This window comes from Rhyacophila brunnea, unplaced genomic scaffold, assembly GCF_057557595.1.
Source record: "Rhyacophila brunnea isolate RB1 unplaced genomic scaffold, BYU_Rbru_1.0 scaffold_13, whole genome shotgun sequence".
Classification (NCBI taxonomy): domain Eukaryota; kingdom Metazoa; phylum Arthropoda; class Insecta; order Trichoptera; family Rhyacophilidae; genus Rhyacophila; species Rhyacophila brunnea.
Genome location: NW_028232785.1, coordinates 2,922,048 through 2,940,880, shown reverse-complemented (window position 1 = coordinate 2,940,880; position 18,833 = coordinate 2,922,048). Strand labels below are relative to the sequence as shown.

At 35.2% G+C, this 18,833-nt stretch overlaps 2 protein-coding genes across 4 annotated transcripts; one reads left to right on the top strand and one right to left on the bottom strand.

Moving 5' to 3' along the window:
- Positions 1–101: 101 nt before the first annotated feature.
- On the bottom strand, positions 102–1,538 carry LOC147076152 (uncharacterized). 3 transcript variants are annotated; one of them, XM_085941200.1, is made up of 5 exons: positions 1,313–1,360; positions 1,160–1,221; positions 788–924; positions 328–513; positions 102–236 (listed from the first exon to the last, which is right to left on the bottom strand). In XM_085941200.1, the coding sequence occupies exons 2-5, from the start codon at positions 1,209–1,211 to the stop codon at positions 102–104; spliced, it is 510 nt and encodes a 169-aa protein (XP_085797326.1). In that variant the 5' UTR covers positions 1,212–1,221; positions 1,313–1,360. The 3 variants fall into 3 exon arrangements, with proteins under 3 accessions (XP_085797326.1, XP_085797327.1, XP_085797324.1); XM_085941201.1 differs by having other exon boundaries at positions 1,160–1,538; XM_085941198.1 differs by lacking the exons at positions 1,160–1,221; positions 1,313–1,360 and having other exon boundaries at positions 788–1,101.
- Positions 1,539–2,358: 820 nt separating this feature from the next.
- On the top strand, positions 2,359–7,727 carry LOC147076151 (uncharacterized). Its single transcript, XM_085941578.1, has 5 exons — positions 2,359–2,365; positions 2,983–3,110; positions 4,340–4,447; positions 4,870–4,977; positions 7,613–7,727. The coding sequence occupies exons 1-5, from the start codon at positions 2,359–2,361 to the stop codon at positions 7,670–7,672; spliced, it is 411 nt and encodes a 136-aa protein (XP_085797704.1). The 3' UTR covers positions 7,673–7,727.
- Positions 7,728–18,833: the final 11,106 nt, after the last annotated feature.

Sequence of the window (18,833 nt, the reverse complement as noted above, 5' to 3'; positions counted from 1 at the left end):
AAGCAGCACTGTCTTCCAGTGCAACAGTTTGAGCCGTGAGCCGTGGTGTCGCAGAAATTGCACATTCGGGGGTTGTCATCATATCTGCATCTGATGATGATTCAGAATATGCTGTAGTAGGTACAGTAAGAGGGGTTGCGGTGAGTGCCACCTCCATGCTGCTGGTGCTGGGTTGGATGATCCACCGCTGGGGCTCCGACGTTGACACAGACGCGACCCAAAATTTCCTGTGGTACCTGTGAATTAAATGTTATCACCATAAGTAAACATGCGACGGGTGAACCCTTTTATACTGTTAATCAATATAGAATTTCATGAATGACCTACCCCCCCAGTGTAATTGCCCTGTCTACCTTGCTCCCCAGTAACTGTAAATGGCACTATTAGAGCCATAATTCGCTGCTGGAGAGCAGACAGCCGGATTCTACAGGGCGGGCCGCCTCCTGTCTTCCTCTGGGAGATCAGGATTTTGGCCATTTTGGCCCGCGTGTTCCGCCTCGTGTCTTGCCATACCTGTAAACAATAATAATTAGAAATTTTCAATTTCAACAATATTACTAACGATCTAGTACTATTTACAGCAGTGACATTTGGGATGCTTTCAAAAGATGTGGTTTAATTTATGAAAACATTTCTTACTTGAACTTGCTATCTATAGCTACCTATGGTGGATTTATGTGGAGAGTAAGATATTTTGTAAAATAATATTGGATAGGTTGTTGACACAGTCTATTATATTTAAATAAATAATAATTTTTACCAATACTAGTAATAAATAGTAAATCACCTTTTTCCACTGTCTGTGGGATTTTGTAGCACCGCCCAAACAAGCATTTAATTGCTCCGACAGTTCTGTCCACAACCTCTCCATGTCGAGGCTGGTGAACTGCCCGGTGAGCCTTCCGGCGACGAGGTCTGGATGCACTACGGAAAATATGGTAATGTTATAGTATTCCATATCATTGCGGTTAAGCTGGTTTGAGTTACAGTAAGTTATGGTTTGGTTTTTAGTCTCATAAAACGAGGTCATTACACAATTATAAGTATGTCATAATAATGACACAGGCTATGTCTCGAACTGTGTTAATTCCACATGTTGGCATAATTTTAGTAGGCTACATTTCTTACGAGTATTAATAAAAACGTGGTAGATACTGACATTCCATGAATTCTACCAATTGCTCCATCTGGTGGCTATTTGCCGCTGGCATTTTGTTAATTCTGTAAAGGAATAAATAAATACACTTTTAGTATGATTCCTACATATTATTTTATAAAAGAAACAGTATATTTGAAATCAAATCTGACTTACCGACGTATCTGTTCTTATGAAAGTTTTTGCGCGCGAGAAATAGCTGTCAGATGTGGGCATAGACAAAAAAACTCTTAGGCGATCATAAATGTACGCCCGTTTTTGGCAATTATTAGGTTGCATTATTGGACACAGGAAGGAACAGTGTGCTTCTGTCGAAGCATCACTATCCAATTATGACTACTCACACTACTCACGTCGGCCATGCTAAATTCATGAATCGCCCTCCAGGGGAGGGCAAACTTTTTGGATGGAGGGCCAAATTCAAGAATTCAAAATGAGCGGCGGGCCGCAAGTAAAATACCATTTTTAGATATACACTATTATCACGAAAAATAAACATTACAAAAAAATAATGAGAAGAATGAAACTGTTGTACATTTTTTTAAATTTAGGTGAATTTTGTAGTTGATATTCTCAAAACTGCTAGTAAATGGGCATCGGAGATATTTTTGATCGTAAAGAATTTTTATTGAGGTTCATGATCGAAAATGTTTGTTCACATATATAGGTTGATCCAAAAATAACGAACATTTTTCTTGCATACCTACTCTTTAAGTTGGCCGAATTTGTCTGAATTAAGGGCATTGTAAAATTTGGAGATTTCTTCACGACGATGCGATTCTCTTAAATCAGTGTCACACTGCAGATTAATAATCTCAAGTTGTAGTTCTGTCGGTACACTATCAATATCTATTGAAATCGATGTTCAACGTAGAAAATCGTGGTTACATAGTGTGAGACGAGACGCAAGGAATACGTACTGAGATAATAAATTTACGAAGCAACAAATTCTTCAAATTATGATCTATTATCAATATTTTTTTTAAAGTTATTCGTAATCACAAGTACAATTATCGATGGCGGGCCGCGAAAAAATACCCGGCGGGCCACATGCGGCCCGCGGGCCGCAGTTTGCCCTCCCCTGGTCTATGCGTTTCGGTTTCGAAACATATTTTCTTATGACAATAGTAAATAATATAAATAAAATGAAACCGTATACTGTTCTAATTACTAAACATCAAAAAGACGCCCTGTTGTCTTACATGGAAGGTACGTAATTATTTATTTGTAATGCTTTTGGGTCGTATCTTTACGCACAAAGTGACAGTTAAGTCTTAACAATAAACATAAACCGCAGTGCCTTTCTGATAGAAACTACAAGACATGTGTCATGGCCCGGCATGCATAATATTATATTATAGATCAGAAGATTGGGTAAAGCCAGCAGAGCATCTCCCACCCGGAGCAAGTCTCATGTATCATACATGGAAAGCCCTAAACAGACTGATGACCATAGTAGGGTGCACCTGATGAAGTGGGGGTTCTCTGATGACCAAACCTGCAAGTGCGGTGAAATGCAAAGCACGGAGCACCTTTTTTTATGCAAGGCTTGCCCAGTAAGCTGCAACTTTGACTAGATCCTACAAGCTGAGAAAAATGGTGTTGCCTTCGGTAACATCTGGGGCTATACATTGTTGCTATTGAAGACCCAACACGACGAAGAAGAGTGTATCTCATATTTTTCCACACTCGCTATCTGTAGCTTGTTATACGACACCCAATATGGTAAGCCGGTTCCCATTAATTTTCTGTTCCCTTCCGCGACATCATGCCGAGTGCTTCTTACTATGTTCCATGTAAACAATATATTTCTATCATCTTTTCAGAAAATCCCGTGCTGGTGAAATTACCATTGAATCAATGTGATACCAAAAAGACAAAGCAGCTCTGGATGAAACTAAATGATAAGCTTAACACTCTGGGGCCGATGCGCACACCCATACTTTGGAAGAAGGTAAAGCCACAGTTCCATAGTAGGTATAAACATTGATAGTAGAGACCAGGTATGTTGAAGAAAAATCATTTCCTTTGCCGCTCAAGGATAAAAAATAATATTGTCTACATACAAGATACACATAAATAGTGCACAATAAACTTTGTCAGCCACAGTCCACAGTCTACCTCCACCCTTCATCGCTGATCCCTTGTAATCGTTTGCACCAATCTTCATCAATTATTGTCAATTTATAATTCATCGCTGTTTGTGTTTACAGTATATTGAAAAAAAAACACCATAATTATTATCTTGTTATGTTGAATTTTGTTTAATTAAAACTAATAAGTATTTTCTCCATGACGCTGTATGTTTTTCAGATGTGGTGCGACCTGGTCTTTTCGACCAAACGAACAATGTAGGTACCGATTCCAGAGAGCCAGGGAAAGAGGCTGGTTGGGTGCACATCGATTAACAGACATGCAGAGAAAGATCGCTGTGTTGATGGCGTCTCTAATTGTGCCGGGGGTTATTGAAGACAGACCGACGCAAGACGTAATTTTTCAGTTATTTCCAAAAGCATGTTTCAGACAATTTTGATAAAGCTTGTGCTCACTTACTCCTTAGTATCTTGGACGTTAACTCATGATTATTTTTAAAGGACAACTACAATGCTTCAGTGCAATTCAATCAATTAGGATTCGGATAATGCTGGCTAGGCCATGTGCATCGTATGAACGATAATGTAATTTAAGAAGCATGCCAAAAATTTCCTGGCAAGATGGAGCCTCCAATGACAGCCATATATTTGAATGTCTATACAAATAAGTATGACTGACAAAGTTTAGTTTGCACTATTTATGTCGTATCTTGACATGCCTACCTCCACCCTTTGTCAATGCCATGTTCGATCCCAAGGTAAGTTATTCGTGCCTTCGCAGACTAGAGGTTGTATCATTAGATAAAGGGATGTAAGCCACCGCTCAGACTATTTAGTCCAAACACACATTGAAAAACTGTGTTAATTCGTCACACCCGGTATTTGAATCTGAGACCCACAAATTTATAGGCCAACACGTTAACGTACGCCCATCGCATTATTATCTAACCTGCCAAAAGCAAATGAAACTTTCTTTAATTAATGATTCAAAGATTCCGCTGAGTGGGACACAGAAGAAAAAAGATGTTTTATAAGAAAAATACAAAACGTTTGTCATTTTTATGCCTTTATGGACTTCTTTCTTTTGCAGATTTCAAATCCATTGACCATGACTAAAACTGAGGAAGATAATACGGAGTCGCCAATGGAAGAAACGCCGACAAGTCCTGGAAGTATTTCTGATGTCGAAGACTGTAAGGTTTGTTACTGAGCAATGGAATGATTGATATAATGAGCAATGATTGAGCAATGGAATGAATGATATAATTTGACCTATCCTTATATAATTTTAGTAGTAAAACACTTGAAAGCTTGAATATGGTTGATTTTATAAACAAAGCAAAATTAATATGCTAAAAAGTCTAAGCATATATTATCTGTTTACGTCAGTTACACGTCATAATATATTGTGGTAGGTAATGAATTTAGATAACATCTGAGATTAAAATAGTAAGGAGCGGCATTTTGAGTCCGCTTACTGTCGGCTCTCTGCTAAGCTATGTAACTGCGTACTGCTTAATGTGTCAGCCGAGTAAGGGTTGCACTAGATTTAAAAAAAAATATCTCAAAGGTTCTGGCAAACAAAAAAGGTTGGAAATTACTGTCTTCTTGCTTTTGTAGATTTCAGATCCATTTGCCATGACCGAAAACGAGGAAGATAATGCAGAGACACCGATGGCAGAATTGCTGACCAGTCTTGAAAGTATTTGTGATATCGAAGAACATAAGGTTTGTTACCGAGAAATCAAATCAAAAATTAATTTTAGTAAAAGTATTAATTAAGATTCAACAGAAATATTACACATTAAATTTTGTTAATCATATTTATTGTTTGTTGTCATTGAACTAAGAATACAATTCGCAGATGGTGCTGGTTCGTTTTTTAAATTTAATTAAGTAAACCCTGCCTAACTAAACCATAGTAGTTTACATTTGTTTTGGGCGATATAACAAAAATAGTGCACACTTTTTCCGTCATACTTTCCGGTACTTATTTGTTTATGTTGAATTAAGAATACTTACATATTTTACAGATGGCGTTGGTTAGTTTTTTTAAATTTATTAAGCCTTGCCAGATATCAAACAATAATCGATAAAAAATATCGGTACCGTTCGGTTATCAGGAATACAGCGGAAAACACATTTTGAAAATAGCCAATAAACTAGATTATTTGTTAGTTTGGTTTAGTCTAGTGAGATGTCCAAGGTTCCAGCGGCTAGCTGAGGTGTCCATCGAACCCCGGATTCACAAAAAAAAGGATTTAGATATGTCGGTAAAATTAAATAAAACACTAAGTCTTTGTCGTGCGGTCTTAGCGTTATACATTTTAATATTTGGTTGGACAACGTTACTTTGTAGTCCTTTACATATTTTGTTTTTACAATTAGTTACGCAGGTCCGTACACTGTTTACAAAGGACGCTTACTGACTTTCTTTTTCTTTTTCGAATTTCCCGTACCCACGCCGTCCAGCAAAAAGGACTCTCGTGATTGGCCAAATTTTATCGCGTGATGCTTTTGATTTGACAAATCACGAGCACCACCCTGGCGCAGGCGCGTAGAGATTTTAACGTTGCCTGCAAGCGCGGCAAAATTTATTATATATGAATACTTATATTTAGTCTTAAAATTATCTCTCTCAATCTCATCCATCATCATTTATACTTTTTAAATTAAATTAAATTTATCTTAATTACACCTCCACCCAATATGTGATTTTCACACACTGGACGAAGGCATTTACTTATGAATAAAAAATACTTACGTGGTTGAGCAAGGAATCAGATTAGATGTTTTATGAAGCCGTTTCTAGAGGTCAGGGTTACTTTTCGACTTATAGCTACTAAATGATTATTTTACACCGGGAGAAGCCCGCCTGTAACAGGGGTGTATCACTACAGGGGTGTATCACTAGGTTAGGTTAAGTTGGGTTGGGTTAGGTTAGGTTAGATTTGGTTAGGTTAACCTAACAAATAATCCAGTTTATCGGCTATTTTCAAAATGTGTTTTCCGCTGTATTCCTGATAACCGAACAGTACCAAAATATCTAAATTTATGTATGGCTTAATGGCATAATTTTAGATATTTTATAGATACTTCAACGAATATTTTTTGGCTATTATCTGATACGCATTGTTTAATTGAATTTTAAAAACGAACAAACACTATCTTCATATTATTGTAGTCTTAGTTCAACGTAAACAAATACGTTTGACTGACTAAGTTTAGTGTGGACTATTTATGTCGAATCTTAACATCCTACCTCCACCCTTCGCACTGCCTGGCTATTATTTGGTAGATCCATTACATGAAACCATTACATTATGTAACTGCATTTACCTTGATTAATTACAAAGTTGGTTGCCTTCCATTTGGATGAATATGCAAAACTTACCTCAGATAAGCGTCGTCATCAGTAATCATTTGCAAGAATCATAGAAGGATCGATAACTCAAAAGATAAAAGCACTCACCTGCACAAAAGATTATGTGAATTTGAATCCCATTTTTTAAGTTTTTTAAAATATCTTTTCTACCGATCGTTAATTTATTTTCGGCAAAAGTTATGCAATATTAATATCCGCAAATCCATGCTCTGTTGGCCACGTGTTTCATTACGTTTTGAAGTATGTATTCCGTAATTTGGTCACTTTCTTTGCGATTGTTGTGTTTCAGTTGTTGTTTAACCTTTTCTATGCCTCACTGTAATACCGAGAATTTGTGGGTTAGCATTTCATAATTATTCAAACAGATGTCACTGTGTGTTTAATTTTTTAGATTATGCAAATCAATTGAGAGTGGCTAGTAATTTGAGTTTAAAGACGGACGAGATAACTCGCGAAATTTTTATATGCGAAAAGAGAGTTAACTCTTTGAAGGCATAGAATCGGTTAATAATGATTGTTGTCAGGTCGTTGCGTACACCCATTCGCTTAAGTAGCACCATAGAAAACAATCTGCGACAAAGTACGATTGAGAATGGCCTCTGCCATGAGTCCGAAATATCGAGGAAATATGGAGAAAGAACAAACAGGAGAGATTCAAGTAATACATATTTTTATTCTCAGTACTCTGTATATATTCGCATGTTTTAAGAATGTAACATTCTTTATTAAACATAAGTACATAATTTTAAAACACCTGCGGGCAATATGCAACCAGTAGAAAAAATATTTTTGAAAAAAAATAATTAACCAGTGAAAGTTAGAAGGCACTTCAATGAGAATTGTAAAAACATTAGTTAACTTCGTCGCAATTAGATAGGACACCCATAGCTTATAAATTAATACACATCAGCACAAATTCACGACGACGTTCGAATCTCGTTTGGTTTTTTTTTTCTAACTATTTTGTTTTGTTTCCAGATTATATCATACCTGAAGCAAGAATGTCCAGATGTTGAACCAGAACCATCTACCAATTGAAGATCTTGGCATAAAAACAGCAAATGTCACAAAACACTTTTTTTTCAGGAGAGGGTAAAAACATAATATCTTGGTTGTCAAAAGAAATTTTATTAATTTGACAATGAGAAATTATAGAGAAACCGTATATGCACTATATGAATGTAAAAAAAATATTAAATTTATTTTGGTTAAATAGATATTTAAAAAAGAATGAGTGTGACATTTGCTGTTTTTACACAATTTTTGGACATTTGTTGTTTTTATTGAAAAATTGAAAAGATCGAAATGTAAATAGTATGACTAAAACTATAATTTTATTAAATAAAATAAAGAATATATATTTCTGTTATTTTTTAATCATAATACAACTTTTAATAAGGTTTGGACATATTATTTACCTATTACCAAACGACTTCAATGTTTCTAAAAAATCAAGAATTAAATATTTGAAAAAATGTTTTAATCATGTGCGGGTTAATACTGATTAGCTTCATATTATTATTATTGATTTATTTAAAAAAAACACATTTTTTAGTATCTACTTATTCCACTTTTAATAAATAAATCTGGACCGGTTTCGTCCGCTCTGTTTTTCTGCCAACTGTTTTCAACAGTTGAAAATGTCCCTCTAAGGCGGACGAAACCTATCCAGATTTATTTATTAGAAGTGGAATAAGTACTAAAAAATGTGTTTTATTAAATTAAATCATTAACACAATGGATTTCCACCATGAATTGATAGTTAACACGAAAAAAAAACCGATTAGCCTCGTCTGACACCTTCACTATCAGCAAATTAAACGATACATTTATTGGGTTTTGTAAATATTTAGCTAATTTAAAAATATTTTTTTATTTAGCTCCTTTCAATGGAACTAATCCACTATATGTTGTTTTAAATGCAATCGTGACTTGCATTTGATTTTTATTCACTACATTGAATCTTTCCCACAGCCTAGAGAGAAACTGAAATGTTCGCAAAGCACTTCTCCCTTACTAGCCTGGTCTATTTTGTACATTATAACTAGCCTACAAATTTTTACCGAAAAATGCAAAAGTTTTAACCTATATTTCATATTAAAAAAATCTTTTTCTCCGGTCTCTTTAGATTTTATAATGAAGGGCCCAGAATTTTCTTTATTGCATCCAACTGAACAATAATGAAAGTCACCGTTATTTGGTAAAAACGTGCATGGTTTTGTTAATTTTTCTCTTTCGAGACGTTCCAGATGTCTATGCTAGTAATATCCATGATAAAATATAAAAACAATTATAAGAAAACGTTATAAAAAGCAATAATTAAACGAATCAAGGATAATTTGACAGCTCAGACACTAAATTGTATGGAATGTATACTAACATTACTAACGCCGCCTGGTGATAAAAGTGTAGAACTACTGGACATTTGCTGTTTTCACACAAAAATTCCTGGACTATTGCGGTTTTTAGAAAAGTGGCATATTTTTGAGAGCAGATTTGAGGGACTTGTGTTTTTTTTTTTAAATATATCTTTGCACAGTTGTATGTAATCATACACAGGGAATATAGAAATGCAATAAAATGAAAATGGAAAAAAGTGGACATTTGATGTTTTTATGCCAAGATCTTCAATTGCAGTCAAAAATTACATTTTCCGGTGGATACACATTGTGGTCAGCATGCATTGACAATGAAGAACGTCACGCCATCGGATGACGTAAGTGAATCTGTCCATCCTGTGTAGCCATTGTCACCAAATCAATACGTGCGACCCCCGTCGCGTTAAGATTGTCTACCCCTGCGCTGGACAGGGCAGAGGGATAATGGTCATTTTTAGAAAGCGGCAAATCGGAAACGTTTCGAGGTCAGCGATGCAATGCCGGCCCACGCTACCTGCGGCGCAACGCGGGGCAGATACAATGTAAAGTATCCGGTAAGGAAAATATGCACGTACCCGCGAGAGACATGGCGTTCCCGGATACCAAGAAACAGACGTGACCGCTCGAATATCCACCCCATTCGACTTAAAATTGCAAATAATTGTATACATAATTCAATAAGAGTTGAAATACGCCAACGACAACCAAAACGTCGGCGTCTGTCAAATATCAAACTTACCCCGCCGCGGTGGTCGCATCTCAAAAACGGACACCGTGGCGACCTCTCGCGATGAATAGCGGAGTCCACGGCCGCCAGGAAATATTCCCCCCTCCCCTTTGGCAGCACAGGGGAAGCTTTTAAATGAGCCGGCGCAACGTGAAGAAGGTCTCTTTTCTTCCCCGACGCCCTGAGAACACCACCTGGACCTCCACGGTACCTCCACCTGAAGGACATCAAGGACCTCACACACCAACTCGATATCCAAACCTAAGTACCCTGTGTCGATTTAACCGTTGTTCTCTTGTTCGCTTATAACCTCATGTACTTTTAACTTTTGTTTTTCCCGCCGATCTCCGGCCGAATTCGCCTCAAGCTAGTGCCTTCCACTGGGTCTAAATAACATCAAAGCCGTGCCCAACTAGTGTAGAGTTAATTCCAGTAATACTAGCTTTGTTTTCTTTTTATTATTAATTATTGTTTCCTTTCTGTTTGCCGTATATTATTGATTTAAGTGTGTGTTTTTCTATTGGTAGAAATAGCGCCGTCATTCGAGGCCTGACCTGTAATTTTTATCTCATGGTTATTTTTAAGTGTATTCCGCGATCTATTGATTTTTGTTATTGTCAAACACGTGTTTAGAAGTTAAGATTATTCGGGTAGCCCGAGGTACACTTAAGACCTGTAGTACCACGATATGTTAGATTGTGCCATGATGTGTTAAATAATGTCCAAATGGAATAATTATCGTATTCAGTTTTATAGTGTGACATTCGTAACGCCCGCGATTATCCGTAAGTGCACTGCCATCTACAAAAGTAAGATAGAGGCGTATTTATCTAAGGCGCGAACCACCCCACGTTAGTGGATCGATTTGTGTATCGAGCTTTTCGTTTTATACTTGTTTTTTTTCTTTGTTCCATTCCGTTGTCATACGCGGAGATATTCACCTTAATAAATAAATCAACCTTATTGGGCGAATTTCTGGCGAACCGAGCCTCTCCTCTCGTCCGCAAAAAGGAGATTTCGCCGGAAGCAATTGGTGTGTAACCGGCGAATTTATGGCACAATCTTTCATCAAACACGTATAGATATAGGGTTCCGCTTGTATCTGGTTGTTCCAACGGCTAACATAACCAGACCGGCACGACTAGCAGGTGGTGGAAGACTTCCAATCTTTGATTTTGAATTAATATAATTCTATTCGGAAATACTACTGCCACCTGTGGGCCAATCATAAGGCATAATAATTTTTAATACAAAAACACATCCTCTCAGAAAACCAATAAGCGTCCCAGTCTCTGGAGAGAGTCAGGATCAAAGATTGGCAAGTAGCTTCGTGTAGTCAAGTCCTCACAGGTCCGAACTGTGGTTGCCAAACTGTGTACCTTTGGCGCAGTACTCCCAAGCGAAGCCCTGTATCGGCCGTATTATATATGGTTAAACTAGTGTATAATTTTTCTCTAAGATGATAATTGATTGAATATTCTTGTTATATGTAATTCTGTATTTGTGATTAAATAGTATTGTACCCATATTTCTGTCGCCTACCGCATTAAATGGATCTCTGTTGAGACGATCGAGCGTTTCATTTCGACCACCCGAGTCTCCTTCCCTTCTCACCATCTAATGGACTGTACGCGTAACGTGGCATGTAAAGATGTACGTTGGACATAATGCGTAAAGATCACAAAATAAACCAATGGTTAAGGAAGCAGATAAGAGTATGCAATGTGATGGAGGTCGCTAAGCGGATGAAATGACAATAAGCTGGCATATCGCTCGGCGATCGGACAAATAAAAATCAACATAAATATTACCCTATTATAAAACTATGCTCAAATGCCTATGGATACAGATAAATACCTACTATTTCTTTTATAAAATGAATATTTTATTTAAAAATATAAAGATATATTTACACAAATAAAATATTGTTTCCGTGAATTAATAAAGTATATAACATCTTGACGATTGAACTGCTTTGTTCATGTGAGATGCTGCGAATGTATCAACCACAGTGACATCCCAAACTATACATTTACCTTCCCTCCACAGAATCATCGGGACACCATCAGGTCGCTTGGCATCTTATCAAAAATAACCAAGAGGTTATTCCCTTACGGAACTCCCATCGAAACCAAAGATTGACAGATAAGATCATTGACGGCAGACTATGTCTCCCGGCACTCTTCGTGCAGCTCATTCCATTTCGAACCGAACCGGATAAAATAGAACAGTGACAAAACAGAACAGCCAAGAGAAAAATGAAACATTAATTTTTGTGGAATCTATTTAGGTTAGGTTAGGTTAGATTGGGTTATGTCATTATTTCGTTGTACCTAGTCACCCAATAATTTTGAACATATTATATTGAATAAGATGAGATATCCTAAGCTTGTCGGCAACACCGAGTTAAGTCCCGTTTATTTGAGGCTTTCTAGCGATTAGGAATGCAGAAATTGGGTATATAATTTGATTTATTATGGCGTATTAAAAATCTGTGCTATTAAAAATCTATCAACATAATACATAAAACATAAACACAACGAGATAGGAAAATTTCAATATTAAATTTATATTTTTCCTGAAAGTTCATACTTAGTTATATTTATCGTTGTTCTGTTTTGTCGTTGTTCTGTTTTGTCATGTTCTGTTTTGTTATGGAACCTTCATTGGTGAAATAGTTGTTAATATTAGAAACATATTGATAGAAAGTACACAACAATGATTTTGGTAAAATAAATCATCTAGATAAGTACCTACATAAATGTTGTGAACTTTATTGTCCATGTCCAAGTCCCTCCCAACACATATTTTTCCAGATATTTTCTAATGGGTGTGTTTCTAAAATGTTTTTGAATGATGTAGAATAGATATTAATATGTTTATTATTTTGCAGATATCTATTAATGCTACTCACTTGGACAGTTATTCAAATACTTTAAGCGATGATAAAAAGGAATCTGAAGAAATAACTGACTTCAGTCCACCACCAATTCAGCATGTCTGTTGATTTTCAATGTTTGTTCATAATATTATGTGAATAGCTTATTACCTATTAACCGATTAGATTTCAATAATTAATATACAATTTTACAGGTTACTGCAAATGCTACTCGCTCGGACAGTTCTTCAAATTCTTCAAGCGATGATGGAGAGGAATCCGAAGAAATAACCAACGTCAGTTCAGCACCTCCACCACAAGTTTGTTTATACTCTATGTGTCAGTTGTGAGGGTGAAAGTAGGTTGTTAAGATCCGACATAAATAGTAGGTACACACTAAACTTTGTCAGTCAAATATATTATTTGTTTTCATTGATCGCAGACTAAAGCGCTACAATGTGTAGATAGTGTTTGTTAGTTTTTAAAATTCAATTAAACATTGCCTAATACAAGCCATAGTACGTAATAGTCTAAAAATATTTGTTTATCTATAAAATATCTAAAATTACGCCATTAAATCACATATTATAATTTTAGTTATTTTATAGATAGAAAAATATTTTTTATCGATTATGGTTTGGTTAGGCAGGGAGGTTGTACCTACCTTAGTTGAGGCACGGTCTAAAAAGATCGTGGCTAGGCGATGCGTGGATTACGGGTCGCGGGTGCAAATGACGCATGCCAAACGACATATAATTTGTCATATAAATCCAACATACGTCCATTTAATGTTCTGTTTATTGTTCTAATAGTAACAATAATAATAATATATTCATTGACATGTTCTCTTTTTAAAGTAAATGGGTAACGTTTTTAGTCATCTTTACACGATTTAAGAGTTAATACGCCCGTCGCCATCACGAAACAAAGTGACGTGTTTCCAGCTCGACGTGTTCTCTCAGAATGTGAGCGAGTCTAAAATTTCGTCGCTCCTATAGTTGAAAATGATTTGCCGTTTCACTGATGTATCACCTTAATTGAATTTTAAAAACATGCGAACACCATCTGCAAATTGTATTATTAGTTCAATGAAAACAAATAAGTATGACTGATAAAGTTTAGTGTACACTATGTATGTCAAATCTTAACAGCCTACCTCCACTCTTAGCCGCCGATGTGTGTCTTTAAGTCAATGACGTATTACTTAATAACAGAATAGTTTTTAATAAATTTATTATTTTATAGATATCTACAGGTGCCATTAACTTGGAGAGTTCTTCAAATTCTTCCAGTGATGATGAAGAGGAATCCAAAGAAATAACTGACAACAGTCCAGCACCTGTTCCACCTACAACCGAAGCTAGCAGCAGATCAAAATTGACTCATACTCGTGTTTCTACCGCTGAAAGGAGTCCCCAAGTGAAAAACGGTCATGTGGAATCACTTTTGGAGACTTTAGAGCGTTTAAGAAGACATTTAAACGTAGCTAAGATGAATTTGAGTGAAACAACCGAGAGTTTAAATGCGTCGACGGAAGACCTAAGTGTCATTATAGACAATTTAAAACTCATTATTGAACAAATGAATGCGATAATTGAACAAAACAAATCTATTATGTTATTGCTTGTAGCAATTAATAATGGAATTTAACGGCAGCCACAGAAGTATTTAAATACTTGAGCGAAATACTTTGCGTAGTTTTTGCACTAATGTATATGAGCGTGTGTTTAACCAACGCATTCAAGGGCCCACATGATGTATGGAATGGAACAAAAATCCTAAAACTATCAGCATTGGGCGTAACGCGGAAAGACCACAAAGGAACAATCGATAAGGAGTGACGTGTCGTTGGGTAGGCAGGTCATGCGGTGCATAGGAGCGCCCATAGTAAACGGCGGATGGAGAAACGATTAAAACTATTACAACTTTTGAGAGCAGTGACAGTTTTCCTTGCTGTTGCTTCAATAGAAAGTATCGACATTTTAGTTAATTCTAATTTAAATAATAATCGAAGCGTAAAAAAAACAAGGGTACCTGCAAACCTGTCAGCGTCACAGACATCCACGTATCTAAAACCACTAATGTTCGAGAGCAGGTTTCGTGGAAACGCAATTCTCAGTAGATTGTGTGAATTTAAATTAAAAATTTATGGTGTGTTTGTCTGTTGAAGATAGCTGAAATTAAATAATTATAAATTAGGTTAGTGGGTATCTAACAAGATTATACAAAGTTGTCCTGCGCTGCAACTCGTAAGTTGATAAATTAACATATGTATTTTATAACCGAACCAAATTAAAAAAATAAATCAAGTATTAACACATGTTTCACTTGTGGCCTAGGTGACCTAACAAAATCAATCCCATAATGGTAACATTGACATGAATAAAGTTGGTACTAAAAATAAAAAATAAGATACAGGGGTAAAAACCTCAATAATTAATAAAGCACAAAATTATCAATGTGATATTTATTTCTGCCATTAGTCAAAACATATTAAAAATGGCTGCTTTTGAGCTTATTGGCTTTGATAAACTTTCGTAGTCGAGTGCGTAAGAGTCTGGCGTTTCATTCAGGGACTCCGGGTTATATATATTATATTTTCTCAAAGTCTGTGTTTGTGATTGTTACCTTTCTATTACTAACTACACTACTGTCATCGGCCCTCATGGTTTTTTGTAGTGATAAAAAGAATATAAAAGGTATTGAGATATCCGGGGTTCCAGCGGCTAGCTCAGCTCATATTATGCTGTTTCAATTGATAACTCGTTGTACTAGAGTAATTACGTTTAAATGGCTTTTCTCCAGAATGGCTCATATTGTGCACTTTCAAATGAGTAAATCTTTTAGATGAGTAATCACATTCAGTACATTTAAATGACTTTTCACCAGTGTGAGTCGCCATTTTGTGTGATTTCATTTCATTAAACTGTAAACATGAATCATCAAAGGGATTTTTAAATGGCTTTTCACTCGAATGAGTCATTTTATGTAATTCCATAGAAGCATTTAACCAACATGAGAAATAACATTCATCACACTGAATCTGTGTTACATCCGTACCAGTGATTACTTTTTTATTATTTGATGTATGTAGCTTTAATAAGTTAGTGCTGTGAATACTTCTAAACGTTTCATTGTATTCCTCAAGTTCTTTTTTAATGTCTTGTGCGTCAATTTCTATGTCATCGCAAGATCCTTTTACTTCTGACACACACCGGGTCGATTTGAAATTTGCTTCGTTTCCCACTATGATGCTTGCAGCATTAACCTAAAGAAAACATTTTTTATTAGTGAAACAAACCGTTACCTACATATATTTGATATAAATAGAAAAAAGCAGAAATGACCCAACCGGTATGACTTTCATTAATAATAATGTTACCGGATATAAGATAGCTAAAGCATTATACAGAAGAATAGTAGAATAAGGAAGCAATAAAGTTAGCATTTCCATAATCATATAAGAATTACATAAATCAATTGGCTTATTCAAATATAAATCTACTGGTATTAATGAGGAATAAATGCATTGGTTTATTTATGGCGTGACTATCGACTCCGAGAGCTTGGTGCAAGACGACGTCAGTTAAAATTGTATTTTTTCTGAAACAGGTGAACAGCAAGGTTATAATAATTGCAGCTGAGGGACATTTTTTTATAAAAAAAAGTTTGAAATACACGAGTCACATATAAGGACGTTATCGTTGATGACGTTTAACGTTGTAATGAAAATAAAAGACTACTTTTATTTAACGAATAATTTACAAAATTTGAGAATGTAACCATTATAATATATTATTGTATTAAAGCAATTTCATGTAAGAACCACTAGTTAAAAATTGTCGTAATTAAGTAGGATACGTCTAGCTTAATTTCCAAAACACACTGGCGCGAATCTAGCAGTTACGTGTTAAAATCCCGTCGAGTGTCGCATTATTTCTAAAATGCATTTTTTAGTGGGAATATGCATGTTTATACCGAAAAGAATTATTCATTTTGTTTGCTAGTTGTGACCCAACGTATAAGAATGCATACCTAAATAAGAAGTTGGTATTCTTCTTTTATTGTTTAAATAAATGCAGCATGATATTCGGATATCAACTTATGCTTCAAATACATTATCATCACGTTGTGTGCTGTCACAGTAAGCAGCCGCTATGGGAAAAAGGTGGTAATGTCGTATTTCTTGAAATTTAAAATGTTATCAGACTGATGCTTCTATCCCGAAGCATATTTTGAACCTTTAAACAAATATTGCATTAATAACGCGCATCGCGCTGCATCGGTAACAGTATGACTGGATGAACTTTTTTTTTTATTATTTTCTACATAATATATTTTCGACTGATGCCAAAATCGCGTGTTCTTTGATTTTAGTGGTTTTCTTTGTGGAATTTTTATTAAATTGTTATCTATGATCTGGAGGTTGGGTTCTGTTTTAAAATATTATCTATACATGCAATATCTCAAGGTCCATTTACCTGGATCACCCAATGTTAAAACTCCAACTTTTTTGGGTGCATTTGTTTGTGCATCGTTAGTGCACGTTTGTGCACGATTTTTTTTCGTTTGTGCACATATAATAACAGAAAAATTCCAATTTCAAATTGGGTGTTCCAGCTAAACGTTTGGTCTCTAATGACTTGATACTTGAACCAATAAATTAGCCTTAAAATTTTTTTGTTAAATGCATCTGATTAGGTATATTTATGTCAACTTTAAACACGATTTTTTAAATTTTTATCTCTCATATTAAGCTAGTAATTTAATTTTGAGCGGCCGTCAAGTTTTAAAACCAAACATTTTTTTTCCACATTTTTTAATTACACACCTTTGAGTAATTTAATTACATGATTTATCATGAAGTTTTTATTGTTTTTTCATTTGAATTACGCGAAAAATTAGCATTTTTCCATTTTCACTAAGTACCCCGTGAAAATATCCCGAACAAAAAAGACCGCATCCGTTTGGAAAATCCAGTCAAAAGAGTCTATACAAAATAGTCAAAACGGTGTAATGCTCACTAAATATGTCCGTTTATAATACCTAAAACTTAAAATTACTACCTTTAAATTGATATTTTGATTACACAAAAGTGTCAAATTTACAAAAACATTCAACATTCTTAACAGTTATCTTTTTATTTATGATTTTGAATAGATCAATGTCAGTTGCATACGGGAAAAGCAGTAATTAATAATTATTCTTAGGTACCTACTGTTTTTTAACAATATGATCCGTAATAAAAATAAATAAGTTATTAGAATACAATTAGGTACGAGCATATTTTTGAAAAATGCAATATATTTTATGCAACGATATTTTTTTCAAAAGATAATATTGGAATGACATTTATATTTATTTTGTATATAGGAGTTACCTTGCAGGCACTTAACTCTTCCTAATAATATTTGCATAGGTATTATGATTTTTTTCTTTTTCTCTGTTTCTCCAGATGGTGCAACGTATGCTTGTAGTTCTGGTAGGTATTATGTTAGGAGAGAAGTGTTAGACAAAAACTTCATATTATGCTCTTCAGAATCGATATCAAAATAAGTTTTGTAGGTACTTTAAAAAGTTATTGCCTCTGACGGCTTCGACAATTGTTTCACGCAAATGGTTTTCTTCCGAATGTGTGAGTTTATGAGTTCTTAAACAACGTACCGACCTACATGTCTGTTTACATTTATATTTAAATTCATCACGTTTATGAGTTTTTAAATGACATTTGTTTACATTTAAAATGAAATAGATCACACGCAAATGGTTTTTCTCCTGTTTCGTTTTATGAACTCTAAGATAATGTTGTGCCGTGGCTCCGTATAGGTAGTCAATTTATTTAAAAGGTTATTCACCATTAAGTATCTTTCCATGTGTTTAAAGATTACTCCGTCGCGAGCATCCAAATGAACATACATTGCATTTATAAGATTTTTCACGAGTATGTTCTATATATTATGTATATATTCATTTCATGTGTTTTAAGACAACTAAGTCGCACGCATTTATATGAATATACATCGCATTTTAAAGGTTTTTCACCAGAATTGGTCATTTGTTTGTTTTTAAGATGACCAAGTTGCGAGCATCTATATGAGCATACATTGCATTTATAAGGTTTTTCACCAGTCACCAAAAATGCCGGCGCAGCTTAAGAGTTGGCCTATTGCGTCGAGGGTCTCAGGTTCTAATCCTCGGTCTGGCAAGTATGCATAT

Coding starts and splice junctions, on each gene's coding strand:
- LOC147076152 (XM_085941198.1), bottom strand. CDS start 1,030: ATGACCTCGTTTTATGAGACTAAAAACCAAACCATAACTTACTGTAAC. Junction 514..787: donor CCCACAGACAGTGGAAAAAG/GTGATTTACTAT, acceptor TATTGTTTACAG/GTATGGCAAGACACGAGGCG. Junction 237..327: donor AGGGCAATTACACTGGGGGG/GTAGGTCATTCA, acceptor TTTAATTCACAG/GTACCACAGGAAATTTTGGG.
- LOC147076151 (XM_085941578.1), top strand. Junction 3,111..4,339: donor CACCCATACTTTGGAAGAAG/GTAAAGCCACAG, acceptor TTTCTTTTGCAG/ATTTCAAATCCATTGACCAT. Junction 4,448..4,869: donor CTGATGTCGAAGACTGTAAG/GTTTGTTACTGA, acceptor TTGCTTTTGTAG/ATTTCAGATCCATTTGCCAT.